The following is a 19462-nucleotide window of genomic DNA, read 5'->3' as shown; positions in this document are numbered from 1 at the left end:
TATCCCTTTATGATTAACAGGTTTTCACTATGTTTTTGTAGGATGATGAACTGGAAAGCGAGGCAAAAAGAGAATCACTTTCTCCTGGAAAACTGAAACTGACTTTTGAAGAATTGGAAAGACAAAGACAAGAAAACCGAAGGAAGCAAGCTGAGGAGGAAGCAAGAAAACGTTTAGAAGAAGAAAGGCGTGCTTTTGAAGAAGCAAGGCGGCAAATGGTAAAACAAACTGATATATGTGTAACATTTACATATGATATTTTAATACATAATTATGATACTTAACATTTATATATTATACAAATTATATATTATATGTATAATTATATATTATATAAATGTTATATATAAAACATTTAATATTAAGGGAGGTAGCTGTCTTGAGATAAGATTCATTGCTGTAAATTTAAGGAGATTTTCTACTTACAAGGGTCTGATTTTGAAAATGTATACATATTCGTATATAACATGCATCCATATTATTTTCTAGTTTTCATTTTGGGATATTTTACCTAATATGCTTTAAATTTTTATTTTTATAAATTGTTGTAAATATACAAAATAACTATTCAGCAAACCTGGTTTCTCTTCATCTGTTAGTTCAGCCTGCCATGTGTTTAATAGCATGGTGCAGTGTACTTCCAAGTCTAATCTAAGTGTATACTTAGTGTGTGTGTGTATATATATATATACTGAATATATAGAGAGATATGTTTGTGTGTAAATGTACATAATCTAAGTGACTAAGAGCATGGATTTTGGAGCCAGACTGCCTGGATTCAGATATCTAACATTTATTGCATATCCATGGACAAGTTATTTAACCTCTCCATGTCTGTTTCTTCATTTGTAAAATGGTGAAAATAATTGTGTCTACTTCTTAAATCATCAAATGAGTTAATATAGAAAGCAGTTAGAATAGTGTCTGGCATATAATAAGTGCTTTATTTATTGATTGACTTATTTATTTTTATCTTTTTATTATTATTCTATTTTGACCATGCAGTGCAGCTTGCGGGATCTTAGTTCCCCGACCAGGGATTGAACCTGTGCTCCCTGAAATGGAAGCGCAGAGTCCTAACCATTGGACCTCCAGGGAATTCCCAATAAGTGCTTTAAAAATTTTAACTGCTATTATTATAGTAATAGATTTAACAACAAAAAATAAAATTGAAGTAAGAAAACACTGATCCCAAATCAGTGTCATTGCAAGAATTTAAGAATGGAACATATGGAATTTTTTAAGCTTTCAGACTTTCTTGATCAACTTTCATTAATGATGTTCTAAGGACTATATCTCCAAAATTTTAATTTTCTAGATATTTGTTTGAAAATGTTGTTAATACTTTTGGGTAATTATAGTTGGATAATAGGTATTAGGTATCACTGGTGATCAATTTAGTGAAAAGACAGAAATATCATTAATCAAATCATAAAATTTGAATTATATATATAAAATAGTTCCAGATATTTTATCCATTTAATAACCATAGTTCATAGTCAAGAAATCTATGAAAATTAAAGAATGAGAACTTTATTTTATTACCCAAGAGACTTTGTGTGTGTATACTTGAAACAATTTAAGTACACACACACAAGCGCACATGTTTTATGTTTGTTCTGGGAGAATTGATGTTAAATAAAACTTTTAAATGATTCCTTAAGAATTTAAACACTTCACCTTATCCATTTAAAAATTTGACTTGCTTGAGAAGTTTTATTTAACTTGAGTACATCTTTATTTGGAATTTTTCCAAATTTGATTTTTTAAATCATATCAGTTGTTATAAAGGAAGGAGACTTTGGTCAAGAATATTAGGACAAAGAAACATTTCTGTGTGAGGTGGCTGAGTCTGTACCTTTTGATTGATAATTCATTCCTGTCTTTGATGAATCTCAGTTCTTAGTAATGAGTTGTTTCTTGGTTAGGTAAATGAAGAGGAGGAAAACCAAGACACAGAAAACATTTTTAAAGGGTACCGCCCGGGTAAACTCAAACTCAGTTTTGAAGAAATAGAAAGACAAAGGAGAGAAGATGAAAAAAGGAAAGCAGAAGAAGAAGCCAGAAGAAGAATAGAGGAAGAAAAGAAGGCATTTGCTGAAGCAAGGAGAAGCATGGTAAGACAGAATATGACTGGAGAAGGCCATTGGGACTCAGCTTTTTAGAGTATGCTGTGAGGAATCATTCAACCTTGTGGAAGACCCTATTATTTCTGGAACTTATATGCCAGAAGTTTTTAAGGTCTCCTATGGCATAACACCGTCCGTTAAATGTGTTTGCTTCAGTATAGTGTTGAGAAGGTCTGATTAGATTGCTATGCCTAGCACGGAGGAGTGCATGTTATCTTCCTTCTCTGGGAAGACACGTTTTCCAGAACTAAGTATCTAAGTGAGGAGGGAGGGGGGCTCCTATCCCCACCTTTCCTTCCCTCCTCTCCATTCTCTCCTCCCTTTCCACATTTCCTCCTTCCCTCCCTCATTCCCTCCTTCCTTTCCTCCTTTCTTTCCTATTTCCATCCCATTTGGGATATATTAAATGACTAAAGCCATTTATTCACAATTATTTAACTCTCCAAAATGCTTACCATCACTCTGGTAAGCAAGTTTAACTCTGTTACAAAGTTATACTTCTTTATACCATTTTAATTTTTGTAAAATGTAGTTATCTGACAAACTTTATTTTTTAAGTAAGTTGACATGTGAATGCTGCATCCCCTTCCTGAAACTTTTTAATGGGCTTCAGTGATACTATGACTTGGTTTTCTTCCTGTGTCTGGGTGAGCTTCAGACAGGTATATCCAAGTGTTTATTTGGCTTCGTCACCCACCCCAGATGCTCAAATCAGAAACTTGAGAGCCTTAAGTACTTCCACCTCTCATTCATGCCTCACATCCAATCATTCACTAAGTCTCATTTCCTATATCACTCTAAAAATTGATCAGTTTTCCCCCATTTCCCACTACCACTGCTCTAATGCAGGTCACTGTTAATTAATTAGGAGTTGGTCCCTTGACTCAGGCCAACTCCTAATTAATTTGCTTTCTTGCCTATAATCCATTCTTTCCTATAAAGCCAGGAGTGGTCCTTCTTTAAAAAAAGAAAAAAAAATAAACCTGATTATGCTACTATTTTGCTTAAAAATTTTCCACTTTCCTTAAAGCAAAAATCCAGACACTAAAATTTTAAAGCAAATTTCTTAATAATCTTGCCCTAGTATATTCTCCAGTTTCGTTTATTGATTCTTCCTTAATCTGCCATGTTTGTTCCAGACATACTAAATTTCTTTCCATTTCTTCAAAACATTATGCTCTCATCTCTGGAACTTCATAAACGCTCTATGAAACATGTCCATCTCTCTTTTCCCTGTCCTCTGCTATCTCCTACTCATATATTCCATTTCCTCTGGAAGCCTTTCCTGATGATACAAGTTCCAGAAAAGTATTCCTTCCATGTGTTCTTAAAGCAGGTGGTGCTCTCCTAGCATCGCACTGCTGCTGTGTTGTTGTTTATGGCTGTCTTTCTCACTCTGAGGCTCAGACCACATCAAGCACATGGCACATCACATTGTAGTGTAACAAACTTCCTGTACATGCTTGTGGAATAAGTGATTTTTTTAAAATTTTATATTTTTTATATCAAGTATAGTTGATTTACAGTGTTCTGCCAATCTCTGCTGTACAGCAAAGTGACTCAGCGATAGACATACAGACATTCTTTTTTTCATATCCTTTTCCATTATGGCTTATCACAGGATGTTGAATATAGTTCCCTGTGCTGTGCGGTAGGACCCTGTTGCTTATCCATCCTATATATAATAATGTACATCTGCTAATCCCACAGTCCCAGTCCTTGCCTCCCCTCCCCCCTCCCCCTCAGCAACCACGAGTTTGTTCTCTATGTCTGTGAGTCTGTTTCTGTTTTGTAGATAGGTTCATTTGAGCCATATTTTAGATTCCACATATAAATGATATATGGTATTTGTCTTTCCTTTTCTGACTTACTTCACTTGGTATGATAATCTGTAGTTGCAGCCATGTTGTTGCAAATGTCATTATTTTGTTCTTTTTTATGGCTAAATTGGAGTAAGTGATATTAAAACTATCATATGTCTATTATTAGGTAATCCTTGATTCACAAATGGTTTCTATGCAGAAACCCTGAGAACATTGTGAAAGCACTTAATTTTGGAGAATCAGCTGATTCAGAAGTGGTAGAAAAGAAGTAGCTGTGAAGATCAGGAAATCTAGTCCTGGGGGCAGATTTTTAGGCCAAATCTGCCTTTTTTTCATTATTCACTAGTGGAAAAAGTGCAGGGAAGGAAAATGGCATTAAGCCAAAACTCTAGTTTCCTAAAGACATTTCTGTATCAAGAAAGGAAAGAGAAACTTTTTCCTTCGTTATGTTGTTTTCTTATCTAGGGCCAAGTATTGTCATTTCATATTATTGCTCAGTTAACTCACACATTAATAAAATTTTTTGGCAATCTGTGGATTGTAAGACCATATAAACATTGTTTCTTAGTTGAACTGGTTCTGTGGTAAAGCCTGTTGTATATAAAACTTGGATCAAATAAATAATTACACTTTGCCTCTCTTATCCTTGTGTCTAGTTCAGCCACAGGCACACAATTCAAGTGAGAGGTTTATGTATATAATTCCAGGGGTTAGAGTTAGGTAATTGCTTTTCATGGCAAAATGTATTCCAAGTCAATGATTTAAAAGCAGAGTTTCTATTTGCAATTTAGAGATTGCCTATATACAGGGAATGATATTGTAATAATAAATGTGTTATTTGGGAGCTTACCATGGTGTCAGGCACACTGAAGAGTGTTTCAAATTTTATGTAATTCTTATGACAGCCCTATGAAAGTTGTTGCAGATAAGGAAACTCAGATTTAGAGAGGCTATGTAACTTGCCCAAGGTCACAACTAAATGGCAGTTAGACATGTAATTCATGAAATTACAAAAAGGTAGTCTAAATAGTTATCTATAATTTTATTAGAAAGATTTTTAGAGTTTTGAATCTCACCTTTTCCACATAGTATTTGTGTTGACTTTGGACAAGCTACTTTTTAGGGCCTCAGTTTCCTCATCTATAAAATGGGGATATTAATAACACCTACCTCATAGGGTTATGGAAAAATAAGTCAATACACGTAAAGTGCTTAGAATTGTACCTGGCAGCTATAAGTATTAACTATTATTATTATTTTTAATTAGCCTGACAGTAAATAAATCAGTACAATAAAATCACGGCATTAAGTGATTTTTGCCTGATTATGAAGAGATCATGATGAGTTATCTAATTCATTCAGGTAAAACCATGATTTAATGGAAATGTTCTATTTAATTACCAGAATGGAGGTTCATTTTAATCCAATTAAAAAGTTTTCTCAATATTAGGACATCTTTTAAATATTTTTAATTTAAAAAATATGTTTGGTTAGAACATCTTAATGTCTAATTCAAATTACTTATAAAGTCAAAGTATTTCTGTTCATTGGAATGGAGACTGTATGGTCACCATTTTCTCTGTTACTACAAAATACTTTAGTCTCACATTTTCCAATAATCCCTTCTTGTTTATTGTTTTATACTTTTAAAGACAATTTTTGGTTTTTAGTTCAATGTGAAACTTTTCTATCCAAGAAATATTCCCTTTTTTAGTATGTATAATTCTGGCAAGAGTGATAAAAGAATTATTTTAAATAGGTAGTAGATGATGACTCCCCAGAGCTGTATAAAACAATCTCTCAAGAAGCTCTTACACCAGGAAAACTGGAAATTAATTTTGAAGAATTATTAAAACAAAAAATGGAAGGAGAAAGACGACGAACGGAGGAGGAGCGGAAGCATAAGCTGGAGGCGGAAAAACGAGAATTTGAACAACTGAGGCAAGAAATGGGAGAGGTAAGACCTTAAGAAATGTCCACTAATATTCCACAAATATTTATTAATCTAAGCATTTCACATGCATCACCTTGCAGTAACTTCCTAAGTGTTATTATTCACATGAAGGCACTTGGTACAAGTTTCAGCAGAGCTGAGTGTGCCTTTCCAGCCTGCTACAACTCTAATCCTTCTGGCTAGTTTGAAAAATATATGATTCCAAGTGATTGAGATATTACTATAATATTTAAGTAAATATTCTTTCTGTATACCTCACAATTATGTGTGATTGCACCATGATTGAGAACTGTCATTCTAGAGTACTTAATATACCTATTTATACGTATTTTCCCTGAAACAATTAAACTGATAATCCAAATAAGAAAAATCTACAAAAGTACCATGGATGCTAATAGGAACATCCATTTGGTGGCAAGTCTTTGAATCATTTTACAGACATACTTCATTTCATTGTGCTTCATCTTATTGCACTTTGCAGATACTGCCTTTTTTACAAATTGCAGGTCTGTGGAGCAAGTCTACTGGCATGGAGCAAGTCTATTGGCACCATTTTTCCAACAGAATTTGCTCCCTTTGTGTCTCTGTGTCACATTTTGGTAATTCTCACAATATGTCAAACTTTTGCATTATCATTATATTTGTAATGGTGATCTGTGATCAGTGATCTTCATTGTTACTATTGCAGCTCTTTTGGGGCACCACAAACTGCGCCCATATAAGATGGTAAACTTAATTGATAAATGTATATGTTCTGACTGCTTCACTGACCGGCTGTTTGTCCATCTCTTCCCCCTCCTCCAGCCTACCTGTTCCCTTACCCAACAGTATTGAAATTAGGCCAATTAATGGCCTCTAGTGTTTAAGTGAAAGTAAGAGTTGCACATCTCTCACTTTACACTTAGCCAAGAAGTGATTTGTCTCACTTTAAATTAAAAGCTAACAATGATTAAGCTTAGTGAGGAAGGCATGTCGAAAGATAGGCCAAAATCTAGGCCTCTTGTGCCAAACAGTTAGCCAAGACGTGAATGTAAAGGGAAAGTTCTTGAAGGAAATTAAAAGTGCTACTCCAGTACCAGTGGAACACTCTTATTTTCGATGTGGAAAAAAGTTTTAGTGGTTTGGATAGAAGGTGAAACGAGCCACAACATTCCCTTAAGCCACAGCCTAATCCAGAGCAAGGTCCTAACTCTCAATTCTATGAAGGCTGAGAGATGAGGAAGCTGAAGAAGAAAAGTCTGAAGCTAGCAGAGGTTGGTTCTTGAGGTTTAAGGAAAGAAGCCACATCTCCATAACATAAAAGTGCAAGGTGAAGCAGCAAGTGCTGTTGTAGAGGCTGCAGCAAGTTATCCAGAAGATCTCACTAAGATAATTAAGAAGGTGGCTACACTAAACAATAGATTTTCTATGTAGCCAGGCTTATATTGGAAGAAGATGCCATCTAGGACTTTCTTAGCTAGAGAGGAGGTCAATGCCTGGCTTCAAAACTTCAAAGGGCAGGCTGACTCTCTTGTTATGGGCTAACATAGCCGTTGAATCCAGTGCTCATTTATCATTCTGAAAATCCTAGGGTCCTTAAGAATTATGCTAAATCTGCTTGGCTTGTGCTCTATAGATGAAACTACGAAGCCTGGATTATAGCACATCTGTTGACAACATGGTTTACTGACTACTTAAAGCCCACTGTTTAGACCTACTGCTCAGAAAAAAAGATTCCTTTAAAAATATTACTGCTCATTGATAGCGCACCTGCTCCCCCAAGAGCTCTGATGGAGACGTGTAACAATATTAATGTTGTTTTCATGCCAGCTAGCACAGCAATTTCTACTTTCAAGTCTTATTATTGAAGAAATACATTTTATAAGGCTATAGCTGCCATAGATGGTGATTCCTCCAATGGATATGGGCAAAATCAATTGAAAACCTTTTGGAAAGGATTCAGCATTCTAGGTGCCATTAAAAATATTCGTGATTCATGGGAAGAGGTCAAAATATCAAATTCACAGAAGTTTAGAAAAAGTTGATTTCAACCCTCACAGATGACTTTGAGTGGTACAAGACTTCAGTGGAGGAAGTAACTGCAGATGTGGTGGAGAGAGCAAGAGGACTAGAATTGGAAGTGGGGTCTGAAGATGTGAATGAATTGCTGAAATCTCATGATAAAACTAATGAATGAGGAGTTGCTTCTTATGGATGACAAGAAAGTGGTTTCGTGAGATGGAAGCTACTCCTGGTAAAGGTGCTGTGAAGATGGTTAAAATGACAACAGAGGATTTAGAATATTACATAAACCTAGCTGATAAAGCAACAGCAGAGTTTTAGAAGACTGACTCCAATTTTGAAAGAAATTCTACTGTGGGTAAAATGCATTTACCCACATTTTTACCCACACATCAAAGAGCATTGCAAGTTACAGCGACATCATTCACAAAAGGAAGAGTTAATTGATGCAGCAAACTTCATTGTCATTTTATTTTAAGAAATTGCCACAGCTAGCCCAGCCTTCAGCAACTACCACCCTGATCAGTCAGCAACCATCAACACCGAGGCAAGACTGTCCAACAGCAAAAAGATTATGACTCACTGAAGGCTCAGATGATGGTCAGCATTTCTTAGCAATATTTTAAAGTTAAGGTATTTGGTTTTTTAGACACAATGCTATTGCACACAGTAGACTGTAAGCGTAACTTTTATATGCACTGGGAAACCAAAAAATTCACGTGACGCACTTTATTAAGATATTCCCTTTTTACGGTGGTCTGGAATTGAATTCGCAATATCTCCAAGGTATGCCTGTATTTTACTAAATTATTCTAAGATAGAACTTTGATACTATTAAATACTTCAGGATGGTTTCTCCAGTATTGAAATGAATTTTAAAAATATGTATATACACGTTCATCATACAGACTGCACAGGGCCAGCTTCATGAGCATGCAATGTTTGCCCTCACAGGACCCTATGCTCAGACGGGCCACACAGGATTTAGTGCTCTGAGTTGTCTTTGAAATTTTAAATAAGTTTATCTTTGAATTTGTGTCTTGTAATTGAAAGTTGATTGGACAAGGGAGCCTGCACTAGAGTCTCAGAGCTTTGGCTCACCCACTCCTCATGTCTCCCTGCTTCCTCATGGTGGGCTCTTGGAAGTCCTTTTCCTCCTCCTGTTGCCCCAAGACCCTGTCTAACCTTCTCCTTCCTACCCCTGGATACTGCTTCCCTCCATCTGGATGGCCAACTAGTTGCATAGGCAGAAGAGGGGAGGGTGAGGGAGGAGCCCAGCATCCTGCTGTCACCCTAGGCCTCTGACTGCGTGGGGGGCCCTAGCAGCAACGCAAGCAGCGGTGTCAGGGGTGAGTGCACAACCCCAGTACTTGGGGTAAGGCGAGCAGTGGCTTTCCCAGCTTAAGTAGGACTGGCCGTGAAATGGCGTGTTTGGCAGGTGACTTGGTGGGGGCCTTTTGCCAACATCTGATCTAGAAATACGAGTGGGTTCCTTCACAGATGTTGCAATCTCTTAGAAGTTGCCTCTTTGTCATGAGTTGGAGCAATGGGCCTGTGGAATATTTACTTCCTTGCCCAAGTCAACCAAGAGACTATAAATGCTGTATACATATATAGTTAATAAGAAAATATAATGAATATGCTATAGGAAAATACTGCAAGGTCTAGCGTTAGAATTAAAAAAAATGTAATAGCACTTATTTTATAAAGGAAGCTGAAAATGAATTGTCTTTCTAGAAAAACAAAGTAAATTAGAATATATTTTAGTATACTATTGAGAAGTAATCTAATTAATATATGGCAGGGTATAATTGTCAGACATTCTGGTGCTACTAAGCGACTTACTCCACTATGTCTGAGAGTTTTCAAACAAGTAGAATGCCAATTCCAAGATTACATAAGATTGTAACTGATTAGTTCAACCATTAATTTTGATCAGAATGATGTGGGAACCATTGTGATATGATGCGATGTCATAACTTTGTTAATTTCTGATATTTTAGGAGTTGCACATTTTCACCCACATAGACCAAAAAGTGGAGGCAGTATAAAGGAGTAAACTTTTTTCCCATTGTTGAACCAACAAATTAAGCCTCATCATCCACTGTGACTCTCTCTGTACCACCCCACCCCAGTCCCACCTTTTTCTTTTTTCTCTGCTTAGAACTCTAGGTCTTCCTCAGGAAAAGTGTAACAGGAATAACTGCAATATTCTACCACTCCATTAGGGTTTACTGTAAGAAGTTATAAAGAACTGATGATTTGTGAAAAGCCAAGGGAAAGGAACCTGAATAAAAAGTATTCAAGATAAAATGGTATAAAGAATTGGAGCCCAAGCACTTCCCTGGTGGTCCAATGGTTAAGAATCTGCCTTCCAATGTAGAGGACACAGGTTCGATCCCTGTCAGAATTCAGATTCCACATGCTGCAGGGCAACTAAGCCCACACGCCGCAACTACTGAGCCTGTGCATCCTGGAGCCCTCACACCACAACTAGAGAGAAGCCCACACACTACAATGAAAGATCCCGAGTGCTGCAACTACAACTAGAGAGAAGCCCACACACTACAATGAAAGATCCCGAGTGCTGCAACTAAGACTTGATGCAGCCAAATAAATTAATTGGAGCCCAATTTTTGTTGACTCCGTATCTTTCTTGGCAGAATATAAAATTGAGAATACAAGTGATATGCAGCAAAATGCAGGGATTTTTCCAGACTGTATCTGTAGAAATGCTTAGTTTAGTTGAGTATTAAGAGTGATATTTAACATTGACTATCATCAAATCAAAGACAGGAGGAATTTTAGAGATACTGCTCTACATAAAGATGAAAAAATCATGTCCAGTGGGCTGAGTGACCAGGCAAAAGGCCACACAGTCTCAGAGTCAGAACTAGAACTTCTGACTCCTTGTCCAGTGTTTTTTGAGTCTTTACCTTCCCCTAAAGATCTTCCTCAATTCTTAGTAAAAGTTAATCTTGACATACATATTTTACTTTCAGCAGGTTATAATGGGATGTTAATGAGGTTTTGAGCCATAGTCCCTCATTAAACAGTATTTTAAATGAAATATGTTATCTAAAGTCTTAAATTTGTAGCACTAATTTTAATTAGTAAATTTAGGCACTGTGTTTAGGGAGGATGTTATTAAGTGTTTAGTTTTACCTTCAGATAAGAGACTGTGAACTTTCTGAATGGTTTATTGTACAAACTAATTTTCTGGTATTTAATATACAAAAATCTTAATTTTTTTGAAGGAAGAAGAAGAAAATGAAACCTTTGAACTGAGTAGAGAATACGAAGAATTAATCAAATTGAAAAGGAGTGGCTCTATTCAAGCTAAAAATCTAAAAAGCAAGTTTGAAAAAATCGGACAGTTGTCTGAAAAAGAAATACAAAAAAAGATAGAAGAAGAACGAGCAAGAAGAAGAGCAATTGATCTTGAAATTAAAGAGCGAGAAGCAGAAAACTTTCATGAGGTACGCTGTTTTATGTTTCACATAGTTATAGTTCAGTAACGATGGTGAACTTAACAGAGATAACACTGACTGTGAAATAAGTGTACTTCCAGTTAACCATCAGTGTATATGAGGATCTGGGAACGAAATAGCAAAACCACATTAAGATCTTAAGAGACTCTGAAAGATTTCCCTACTCTAGCATTGTTCCAAAATGACTTTTATAAGAATTAAAGCCTACAGTGAACATCAAGCAGTTTGCTCTAGTGAAAGCTCAAAAGTATTTATTGGCAGAAGCTTTACTTTCAATCAGTAGAACCAGTGTATATTCAAGTTAAACTCCAGAGATTATTCATACCTACTTTCTTATTTAAAGATGAGGCCAACAAAGCCTATATGATCTGTTCAAAGTCATGCCAAGAATTCAGTGGCAGAGCCTAAATCAGAATTCAGGTGACATGAATTTGAGGTACCTCCACATGTAAAATAATGAGGCACTCACTACGTGACCTATAATGTCCCTTCCAACTTAAGGACTAGCACCATGATTATGAATATTGGTTTAATTAAATAAGATTTGGAAAACTTATTCTGTCAGAATTGCTATGTTATATTTAATGTATATACTTCTAAAGATTTATTTTCATCACCTATTCAACTATAAAACAGGTATGGGAATTTGGGAGGGCCTTCAGAGATTGGTGAATAAAAAGAATGATGAAACCATGGGCAAATTCCAGGACTATAAGCAATTCATTATTATTGAGACAAGTAGAGTGCAAGCACAGCAAAAGAACATGGAGACACAAGCACAGGGAAGATGACCCATCTTAGATGCCATGTTAAGGAAGTTTGTTTTACTGGGGTGAATTGAAGGGGTTTTCAAAACATGGAATATTATCAAATAGGCATCTTTATAGCAAGATCATGCCGAAGCTAAAGATGGTTTTAGATTCATGCATTAAAAAATTATTTGCCTACTATACTGTGTTCCAGGGACTGTTCTGGACAGTGGCACTAATTGGTGCAGTCCTTGCTCATATGGTGTTTAGAATCTAACAGGTGTAGGGCGGTAAATGGGATAGAAAACAATGATTGGGTAGTAAATATAAGTATGGAGATTAACAAAGCAGGGTAAAAGACTGTAGAGTATGTGGTACTATTTTGTACAGGGTAGTCAGAGAAAACCTCATGGAGATTTGAATTAGAACGGGAATGGAGAGGATGGAAAAGTACATAGGATACAAAGTTGGCAAGACTTAGCTTGGGAATGGTGGTGGAGAGGAATCAAAGTGATTGGTTATACTAGGTAATGGGGAATATAGAAGTTTGGTAGGAAGAGAGGCCACAGGATTATTTTAGACAAATGGAGATGCTGTAAAACATCCAGATGTCAAATTGATACGCATCTGAACTTAGTGCAACATATACTAAAACACAAGGACTTAGGGACTGGGTTAAAAACTGTTTTGTGATGGTTAAAAACTAACACCATTGCTATTTTTAACATCTTCTATGTTGGTACCTGTGTTAAGTTTTGGGTACATAAAAGTGAATAGAATATGCCTTCAAGAAATCCAGCCTATTGAAATTATGAAAACAATGAAAATTGTTATAGATGCTAAGACAGTTATATATTTAGTGCTATGGGATCAAGTGGTATGGAGTTAATATTCCTAGGGGAGGTTTAACAGGGCTGAAAAAATGACATTTTAGCTGAATGTGACAGTTGAAATAGAAGTTGAGGTTAAAGAGGGAAAGCATTCCAGATTGGAAGGACAATATGAGTCAACACAAAGGTTTTAAAACTTTATCTGGGGGAAGTGGAAAATAGGTTCAAAAGGCAAGTTTCATAGAATAATAGGTGATAGGTGCAGGCACTATTATCTGGGGACAATGTTAATAACCAAAGTTTTAAGACAGAGTAATAAAAGGCTTTTGTTTATAGAATCCTGGGATCATGGAGGATAAACTGGAAGATGGTCATGAAGTTGGGGGCAAGGGAGAAAAATTGACCCAACTTTAACAAAACTGAGTTACAGGCAGGTGGTTGCTGAGAAGCCTGACATTGCTTCAAGATTATCAGGGAAACTAGATGATGCTACAGAGAATTCAGGAGGTCTGGAGAAGAGGGGTGAATAAATTGTTTTGGACCTGTTAAATTTGAGCTATATTTGGAAAGGTAATGGCAGTCTGAAACACAGGTACTGAGCTCAGGTAAGAGGTAGGAGCTACAGATTTTAACTTTTTTGGATACAGTTTGAAAGTACAGATGTAGATAAAGCCATCTTCAAAGAATTAATAGTTGCAAGGTGAATGATAAAACCATAATGGGCCATAAGATCAGGTGATTCTTTAGAGGTAAATCACAGAAGGTAAAGAATTTAAATCAGCATGAATTTGCTCCCCCCCCCACCTTTTTGTTAAAGGTAGTAAAATCTTAGAGCAGTGATACCTAGTCCTATAAAATTTATAGGTAAGATAAGGAAAGAAATGAGATAGGTTATCTTCTCACTTTAATGCTGTTACTGACTCTCTTGTATAAAAGGATATTATCTTAGGACCTGGCTGATCTTCTATAATCCATGATGTCCTGAACTGAGTTTCCTGTGAAGAATTTGACATTCCTCCTATCATATTCCTCTAGATGAAGGGTCATTGAGATACTGTGCTGGCATAATTTTGGCAGAGTATAATGAACTTCCAGAGTAGATCTCCCCCTTCCATCTGATCATGTATCTGGTTTCCTCCTTTAGAAAATACCTTCTTTATGTTCTGAACACCTTTCAAGGCCTAATTCATTCATGTAATCTTACCTAAGAATTCCACCCCAGCTCCTGTAGCCCTTAACCTGTACCATTTGGTACATAAACAACTTAATTGCCTCACAGTGACCTTCTAAGTTAGATTTCCCAGTAAGGTGTACTCCAAAACCATTCCTTGTGTTTTTATCCCAAATTCACTGTGTTGCCTGTAATATCCACGTGCTGGGAGTATCAATGCCCTGCTAAGAATGCACCTAGAAAACAAGGCTCATTCCATTTATAGCAAGACTCTCTTAGTAGCTTCATTTCCCGGAAACAATTATAACCTGGCTTTCCAGGGATTCAAGAAAAGGCAACTGTACATAATAAAGACTTTCTCCCAGTTAACTTATGACGAATCCTTTTACTTAAAGGATTTCTTTCCTAAAGACAGGTGTGAGGTAACTGAGTAACAGTTATGAATTTACACAAACTTTTATCCAAAACTCCAGAAAGCAAGTTATTAACCGGGAGGGATTCAGTCAGAATAGCAATTATTGTACCTGCTGAAATATCCTATCTTGAGGATTTATTTGGTAAGCAAAGAACATTAACTATTTAAGTGTGAACAAAGAGGTCCAATTTTCTTTCCATTTAAGTCTCAGAAAAGCCTGATGAGGTAAAACTGCAGTTTATTAGTTTGCTTGTTAAACAAGCAAACCATTATTTAACATGTATTCTGTATCCTCTTTTAAGTATAATAAACAATCATATCAACACCATTCATTAATAATGTTAGTCAGGCATTATGTTTATCAACTGAAGGTTAAATAATGACATTAACAATAGAATTTACCCGTAAGGTCTCTGGTTGTGCCATATATTTTAACATTTTCCAACATCAAATAAAAATTTGACTCAGGAGAACTAGAAAAACTATCCAACTTACTCTTAACGCCTCCTTCTACATTCATTGGAGCTTTGGTGCAATACCTCAAACTAATGTAAAACATTGATGAACCAAGATTTTTCTCATGCAGGCTTGTTTTAAAATTTCCTTTATTTGGTTGGATGTGGTACCTGGATCACTCCTAAACAGACTGACTCAGAGCCATACTTCACCTCCATGATTTCCCCAAGTTCCAGCCACTGTCTCTTTCAGCAGTTGTCTTCCTGTTTATTCTACCTGCATTCTTCTTTGCCACTGCCCATCAGTAAATTATTTGTTGAATGGAATTCATCTCAGTTACTAACAAAGAAGGGTGAGGAAAGAAATCACGAAGTGGGAGATGACAGAAATTGCATTTCTGTATTATGTAGTAGGGTGAAGAGTGACATGGACACTCGTGAGTATTTTAATAGTTGTTAACAATGTATCATATTCTCACTCTTTCCTGTTACTTGATATCAATGAGCAGAGATTTGGTAGGGCAAATAAATATACCACGACTCCAGAGACAACATGTGATCTTTATACTGGGAGAAAAGGATTCCAGTTGTTGGGAGAATATTTCATAAGTGAAACTTTCTTCTTTCCCAAACTGGGGGACAGTGAAAACCTCCATGTCTGCAGTGTACCAAATGTGTATAACAAAACATGTTAATTATTTTGTGCCTAGACATCTTCAGAACTATTAACGTCTTAGTTCTTGTTGGTTTTTAGAAAACAATTCTTATTCTTGGCCCATTTTTGTAAAGGAAGAAGATGTTGATATCAAGCCTGCAAAAAAAAGTGAGGCTCCATTTACTCATAAAGTGAATATGAAAGCTAGATTTGAACGAATGGCTAAGGCAAGAGAAGAAGAAGAACAAAGAAGAATCGAAGAGCAAAAGTTATTACGCATGCAGTTTGAACAAAAGGAAATTGATGCAGCACTACAAAAGGTATCAGGCTTACATATCCTCTGTTTTCCAAAGATGACCTCTTAAAAACAATGGAAGTTCTATGAGGAGGTATTAAAAAAATATTTTAATAGTTTTCAAGTCACTGAAATGTTTTGTAAAATAGACTTTGTAGTAAGCATACTTACATGTTCTTTACTTTGGGGGAAAAATATATTTACCTCCAAATTCTATTACTAAACCACTGTCCTGAAAATACTATAGTATAAATGCCAACCTGAATGCACTTATTTTAATATAGAAAAGAGAAGAGGAGGAAGAAGAAGAGGGTAGTACCATGAATGGCTCCACTGTTGAAGATGAAGAGCAAACCAGATCAGGAGCTCCGTGGTTTAAGAAGCCTCTAAAAAACACATCGGTAGTAGATAGTGAGCCAGTTAGATTTACTGTTAAAGTAACAGGAGAACCCAAACCAGAAATTACATGGTGGTTTGAAGGAGAAATACTGCAGGATGGAGAAGACTATCAATATATTGAAAGAGGAGAAACTTACTGCCTTTATTTACCAGAAACTTTTCCAGAAGATGAAGGAGAGTATATGTGTAAAGCAGTGAACAATAAAGGCTCTGCAGCTAGTACCTGTATTCTTACCATTGAAAGTAAGAATTAATCACTCTTTGAATCTAGAACTTTTATTCTATTTAAAAATTTTTTCCTTAAAAAAAAAAAAAAAAAAAAAAAAATCACATTTTTTCTTCTCTTTTTTTAGCTGACGACTACTAGGTCCCCTTCCCTCTCCCTGGAACACACCTTCTCTCTCCGACTTTCTTACTACATCCATCTTTTCTGTGGCGGGGCCAAAAAAGGAAACCGGAAGTGCCACTATGTTGACTTCTTATTCCTTTCCCTAAGACTTCAAAACACAAGCTCATCTAAAAAACTATCTTCTTCCTTTTCAAATGAGCACCAGATTTATCACCTTATTATGCAGTATAGGTTAATGTGTAATTTAATGGGGCAAAGTGGGAAACTTAATTATTTTATCAAAACCTATTACAAACACTGTGTATTTCCCATGTTTACAGCAATTATGTTTTAAAAAATCATAAATAGGACATATTTTTGCATGGAAAGATATCATTTATGAGCTATTAAATTAGTCTGAAATAGCTGAGTTAATGAATTTGGAACCTATAAATTTGAGTGGGTTTTTTCCTCAGTAGTACATCATTTTGGTTGTTGTAGTTTGTCTTTCTGAAGCAGAGATACGAGGGGGGAGGGGGTATCACGTCCCTCTGTGTGGAAAAAAAAAATAAAGAATTTTAAGAAACAACTGCCAGCGCAAATCTGATGGAAACCATTGCCTAATACAGAGTTCTGAGTGTTGAGAATATCAAAAAATGTACTTTTCAAATGTGTGTAATATGTATTCAAGGTTATAAAGCAAACGTGTTGCGACCTTACCTGAACAAATTATATTTTAATGAGAAAACTTTGTATTAATAGTTCATGCAGGAGAAAACAATTTCAACATAGTCAAAGAATTCAAGATCTAAGAGAATTAAATTTAGGGAAAAATGGTACGATCTTCAATTTTGAGTTTTTAATGTGAGTTTGTAAATAATTAGCTACCATGTTCTATTATCAAGTTGTTTTATATTTTAATTTTCTGGAAGACAATTTTACAATGTAAACCCATAATAAAGTCACTTCTGTATTAAAAAAAAAGTCTTTCAGTATTTTAGAAAAGAGACAAACATTCCCTTATAATAGTCACCAATGTACATTTATTTTTTTATTGAGGAAACCATAATCAATACAAAATTACAGCAATCATGTACCCTTTTACATACAATGGTATTAAAGCAAACTCTAAACCACAGTTTGTAAAGTATTCAATTTACCTCAAGTCCAAGCTGCATCTCCCTAAGACACTGTTCCCATCACAGTAGCCATTTTAAGCCAATCTTCTTTTTACACGGGTAGTTTCTGTAGAGAACACTTTTCTCAGGACGAAAATGCATTGAGCATGCATAAGAAAATATATATATATATATATATATGTGCAAATACATTTAAGAGTTTCTATAGGGGTATCACTGAAGAAAATAAAATCCTGGGACTTATTTGCCTTCTTAAAAGCACCACTTTAAAAATCCCTCAAAAGTTTATATCGTGGCAAGAAAACTCAAGTGACTAAACCAAAAATAAGGTTATTTTCAGAGTCAAAATTATCTTTTAACTAGGTATTGTTAAACTACATTTTAAAGTGAGGCAGAATTTTCAGAAAAAAAAAGACATCTTCATTAGTTAGTAATTTTTACAACCTTATTATAGACAACGTAACTTTGCAGGTAGAAGTGGTTCTCCTGGCAGAGTATTCAAACAAATGTTATCACTTCTGAATACATTTCTATTTCCCTCTTAAGGTACTCTGTTTACTCCTATCCAAACCCACTCCTGTAAATTAACTACCAAGGTATTTGTCTAAGGATATATTTTACAATGCTCATAAACAACTAGTTTTAGTATTAAAACCATTTTCATTAATTAAAAATAAAAGTATACTTCCCATTTCTAAAAGAAACATCAAACCATGAGAATTCTAAGTATCACCACATTAAGAAATCTTAAAAACAAAAACACATTGTCAAGTTTAAGTGCTAAATAAAATAAATCAATTTCAAGCTAAACATTGTTTCTACCACTCCTAACATCCATTGCATTCAAGTCAACTGGCTCACCTTTTCTGCTTTCCATTTATTTCAAGGTTAAGATTTGCGGTGTCAGTGAAGGCGTATGACAGCGAATAAAGAAATCCTCACGAGACAGAAGCAATGCCCCAGTATCTATCAGCGCTCATATCTACTTTCCTTTATAAAAATGCAAACTGCAACTAACCAAAACTTGACAGGCTCTTGAGATTCAAAGAGCTCCTTAATAATATCAGTCTTAACATACCTATCATTGACTATTAAAACACACATACACACACATAAATGTGGTGCAATAACTACATAACTTTCAAAATTTAACAGTTCATAGAACATTTAAGATCAAGTGAACAGCACTTAAAAAATGAAAAGTGATCAAAAGCAGGTACATTACACCCTACACCATATTATGTATGGGAAAACATTTCATTTTTCTCAATTATGATTTGCCAATTTTACCTTCTACATTGAGCCCTTCTATGGTCCATGCTCATCGGCTCACCAATGGCATACACTCAAAGGATTCCTCTTTATGGGTAACTATCTCAGGACCTGATTTTATGAGCTATGATTTGGTGCTTGCAGCATCTTCAGCACTGTGTGTGAAAATGAAGGCAGTATTTTTGAATATTTTTCTTTGTTGCAAAGATAAGCAGGAGTTTTAAAAGGATCAGCACATTTTAGAAATCGAATAAACAAAACTGATATGATGCTGCTTTAAGACATTCATCTTAACTCAAAATATGTACCAGTTAAAATCATCTATAAGAACACACAAACATTTTAAACTGGCAAAA

At 35.5% G+C, this 19462-nt stretch overlaps 2 protein-coding genes across 17 annotated transcripts in view; one reads left to right on the top strand and one right to left on the bottom strand.

Annotated features, from left to right (window-relative positions):
* The window catches only part of NEXN (nexilin F-actin binding protein), a 46679-nt gene extending 29043 nt beyond the window's left edge, over nt 1-17636 (top strand). For 4 of the 7 annotated variants that reach the window (XM_057715473.1, XM_057715483.1, XM_057715463.1 and 1 more), the window contains 7 exons: nt 42-218; nt 1929-2117; nt 5712-5909; nt 11165-11386; nt 15808-15993; nt 16253-16610; nt 16721-17635. In XM_057715473.1, coding sequence (XP_057571456.1) covers nt 42-218; nt 1929-2117; nt 5712-5909; nt 11165-11386; nt 15808-15993; nt 16253-16610; nt 16721-16734 — 1344 coding nt within the window. In that variant the 3' untranslated portion in view covers nt 16735-17635. Of the gene's footprint in view, nt 1-41; nt 219-1928; nt 2118-5711; nt 5910-11164; nt 11387-15807; nt 15994-16252 lie in introns of all 7 variants that reach the window. The other 3 variants (XM_057715444.1, XM_057715430.1, XM_057715437.1) reach the window with 2 other exon arrangements.
* A 59-nt stretch (nt 17637-17695) lies between these two features.
* Nucleotides 17696-19462, bottom strand: part of FUBP1 (far upstream element binding protein 1) — a 33667-nt gene continuing 31900 nt past the window's right edge. For 9 of the 10 annotated variants that reach the window (XM_057715510.1, XM_057715533.1, XM_057715537.1 and 6 more), the window contains one exon: nt 17696-19261. In XM_057715510.1, coding sequence (XP_057571493.1) covers nt 19231-19261 — 31 coding nt within the window. In that variant the 3' untranslated portion in view covers nt 17696-19230. The remainder of the gene's footprint in view (nt 19262-19462) is intronic. The other variant, XR_009049984.1, reaches the window with a different exon arrangement.

This window comes from Hippopotamus amphibius, chromosome 1, assembly GCF_030028045.1.
Source record: "Hippopotamus amphibius kiboko isolate mHipAmp2 chromosome 1, mHipAmp2.hap2, whole genome shotgun sequence".
Taxonomy (NCBI): domain Eukaryota; kingdom Metazoa; phylum Chordata; class Mammalia; order Artiodactyla; family Hippopotamidae; genus Hippopotamus; species Hippopotamus amphibius.
Note: the sequence above shows the minus strand (reverse complement) of the source record. Positions and strands in the feature narration are given on the sequence as shown.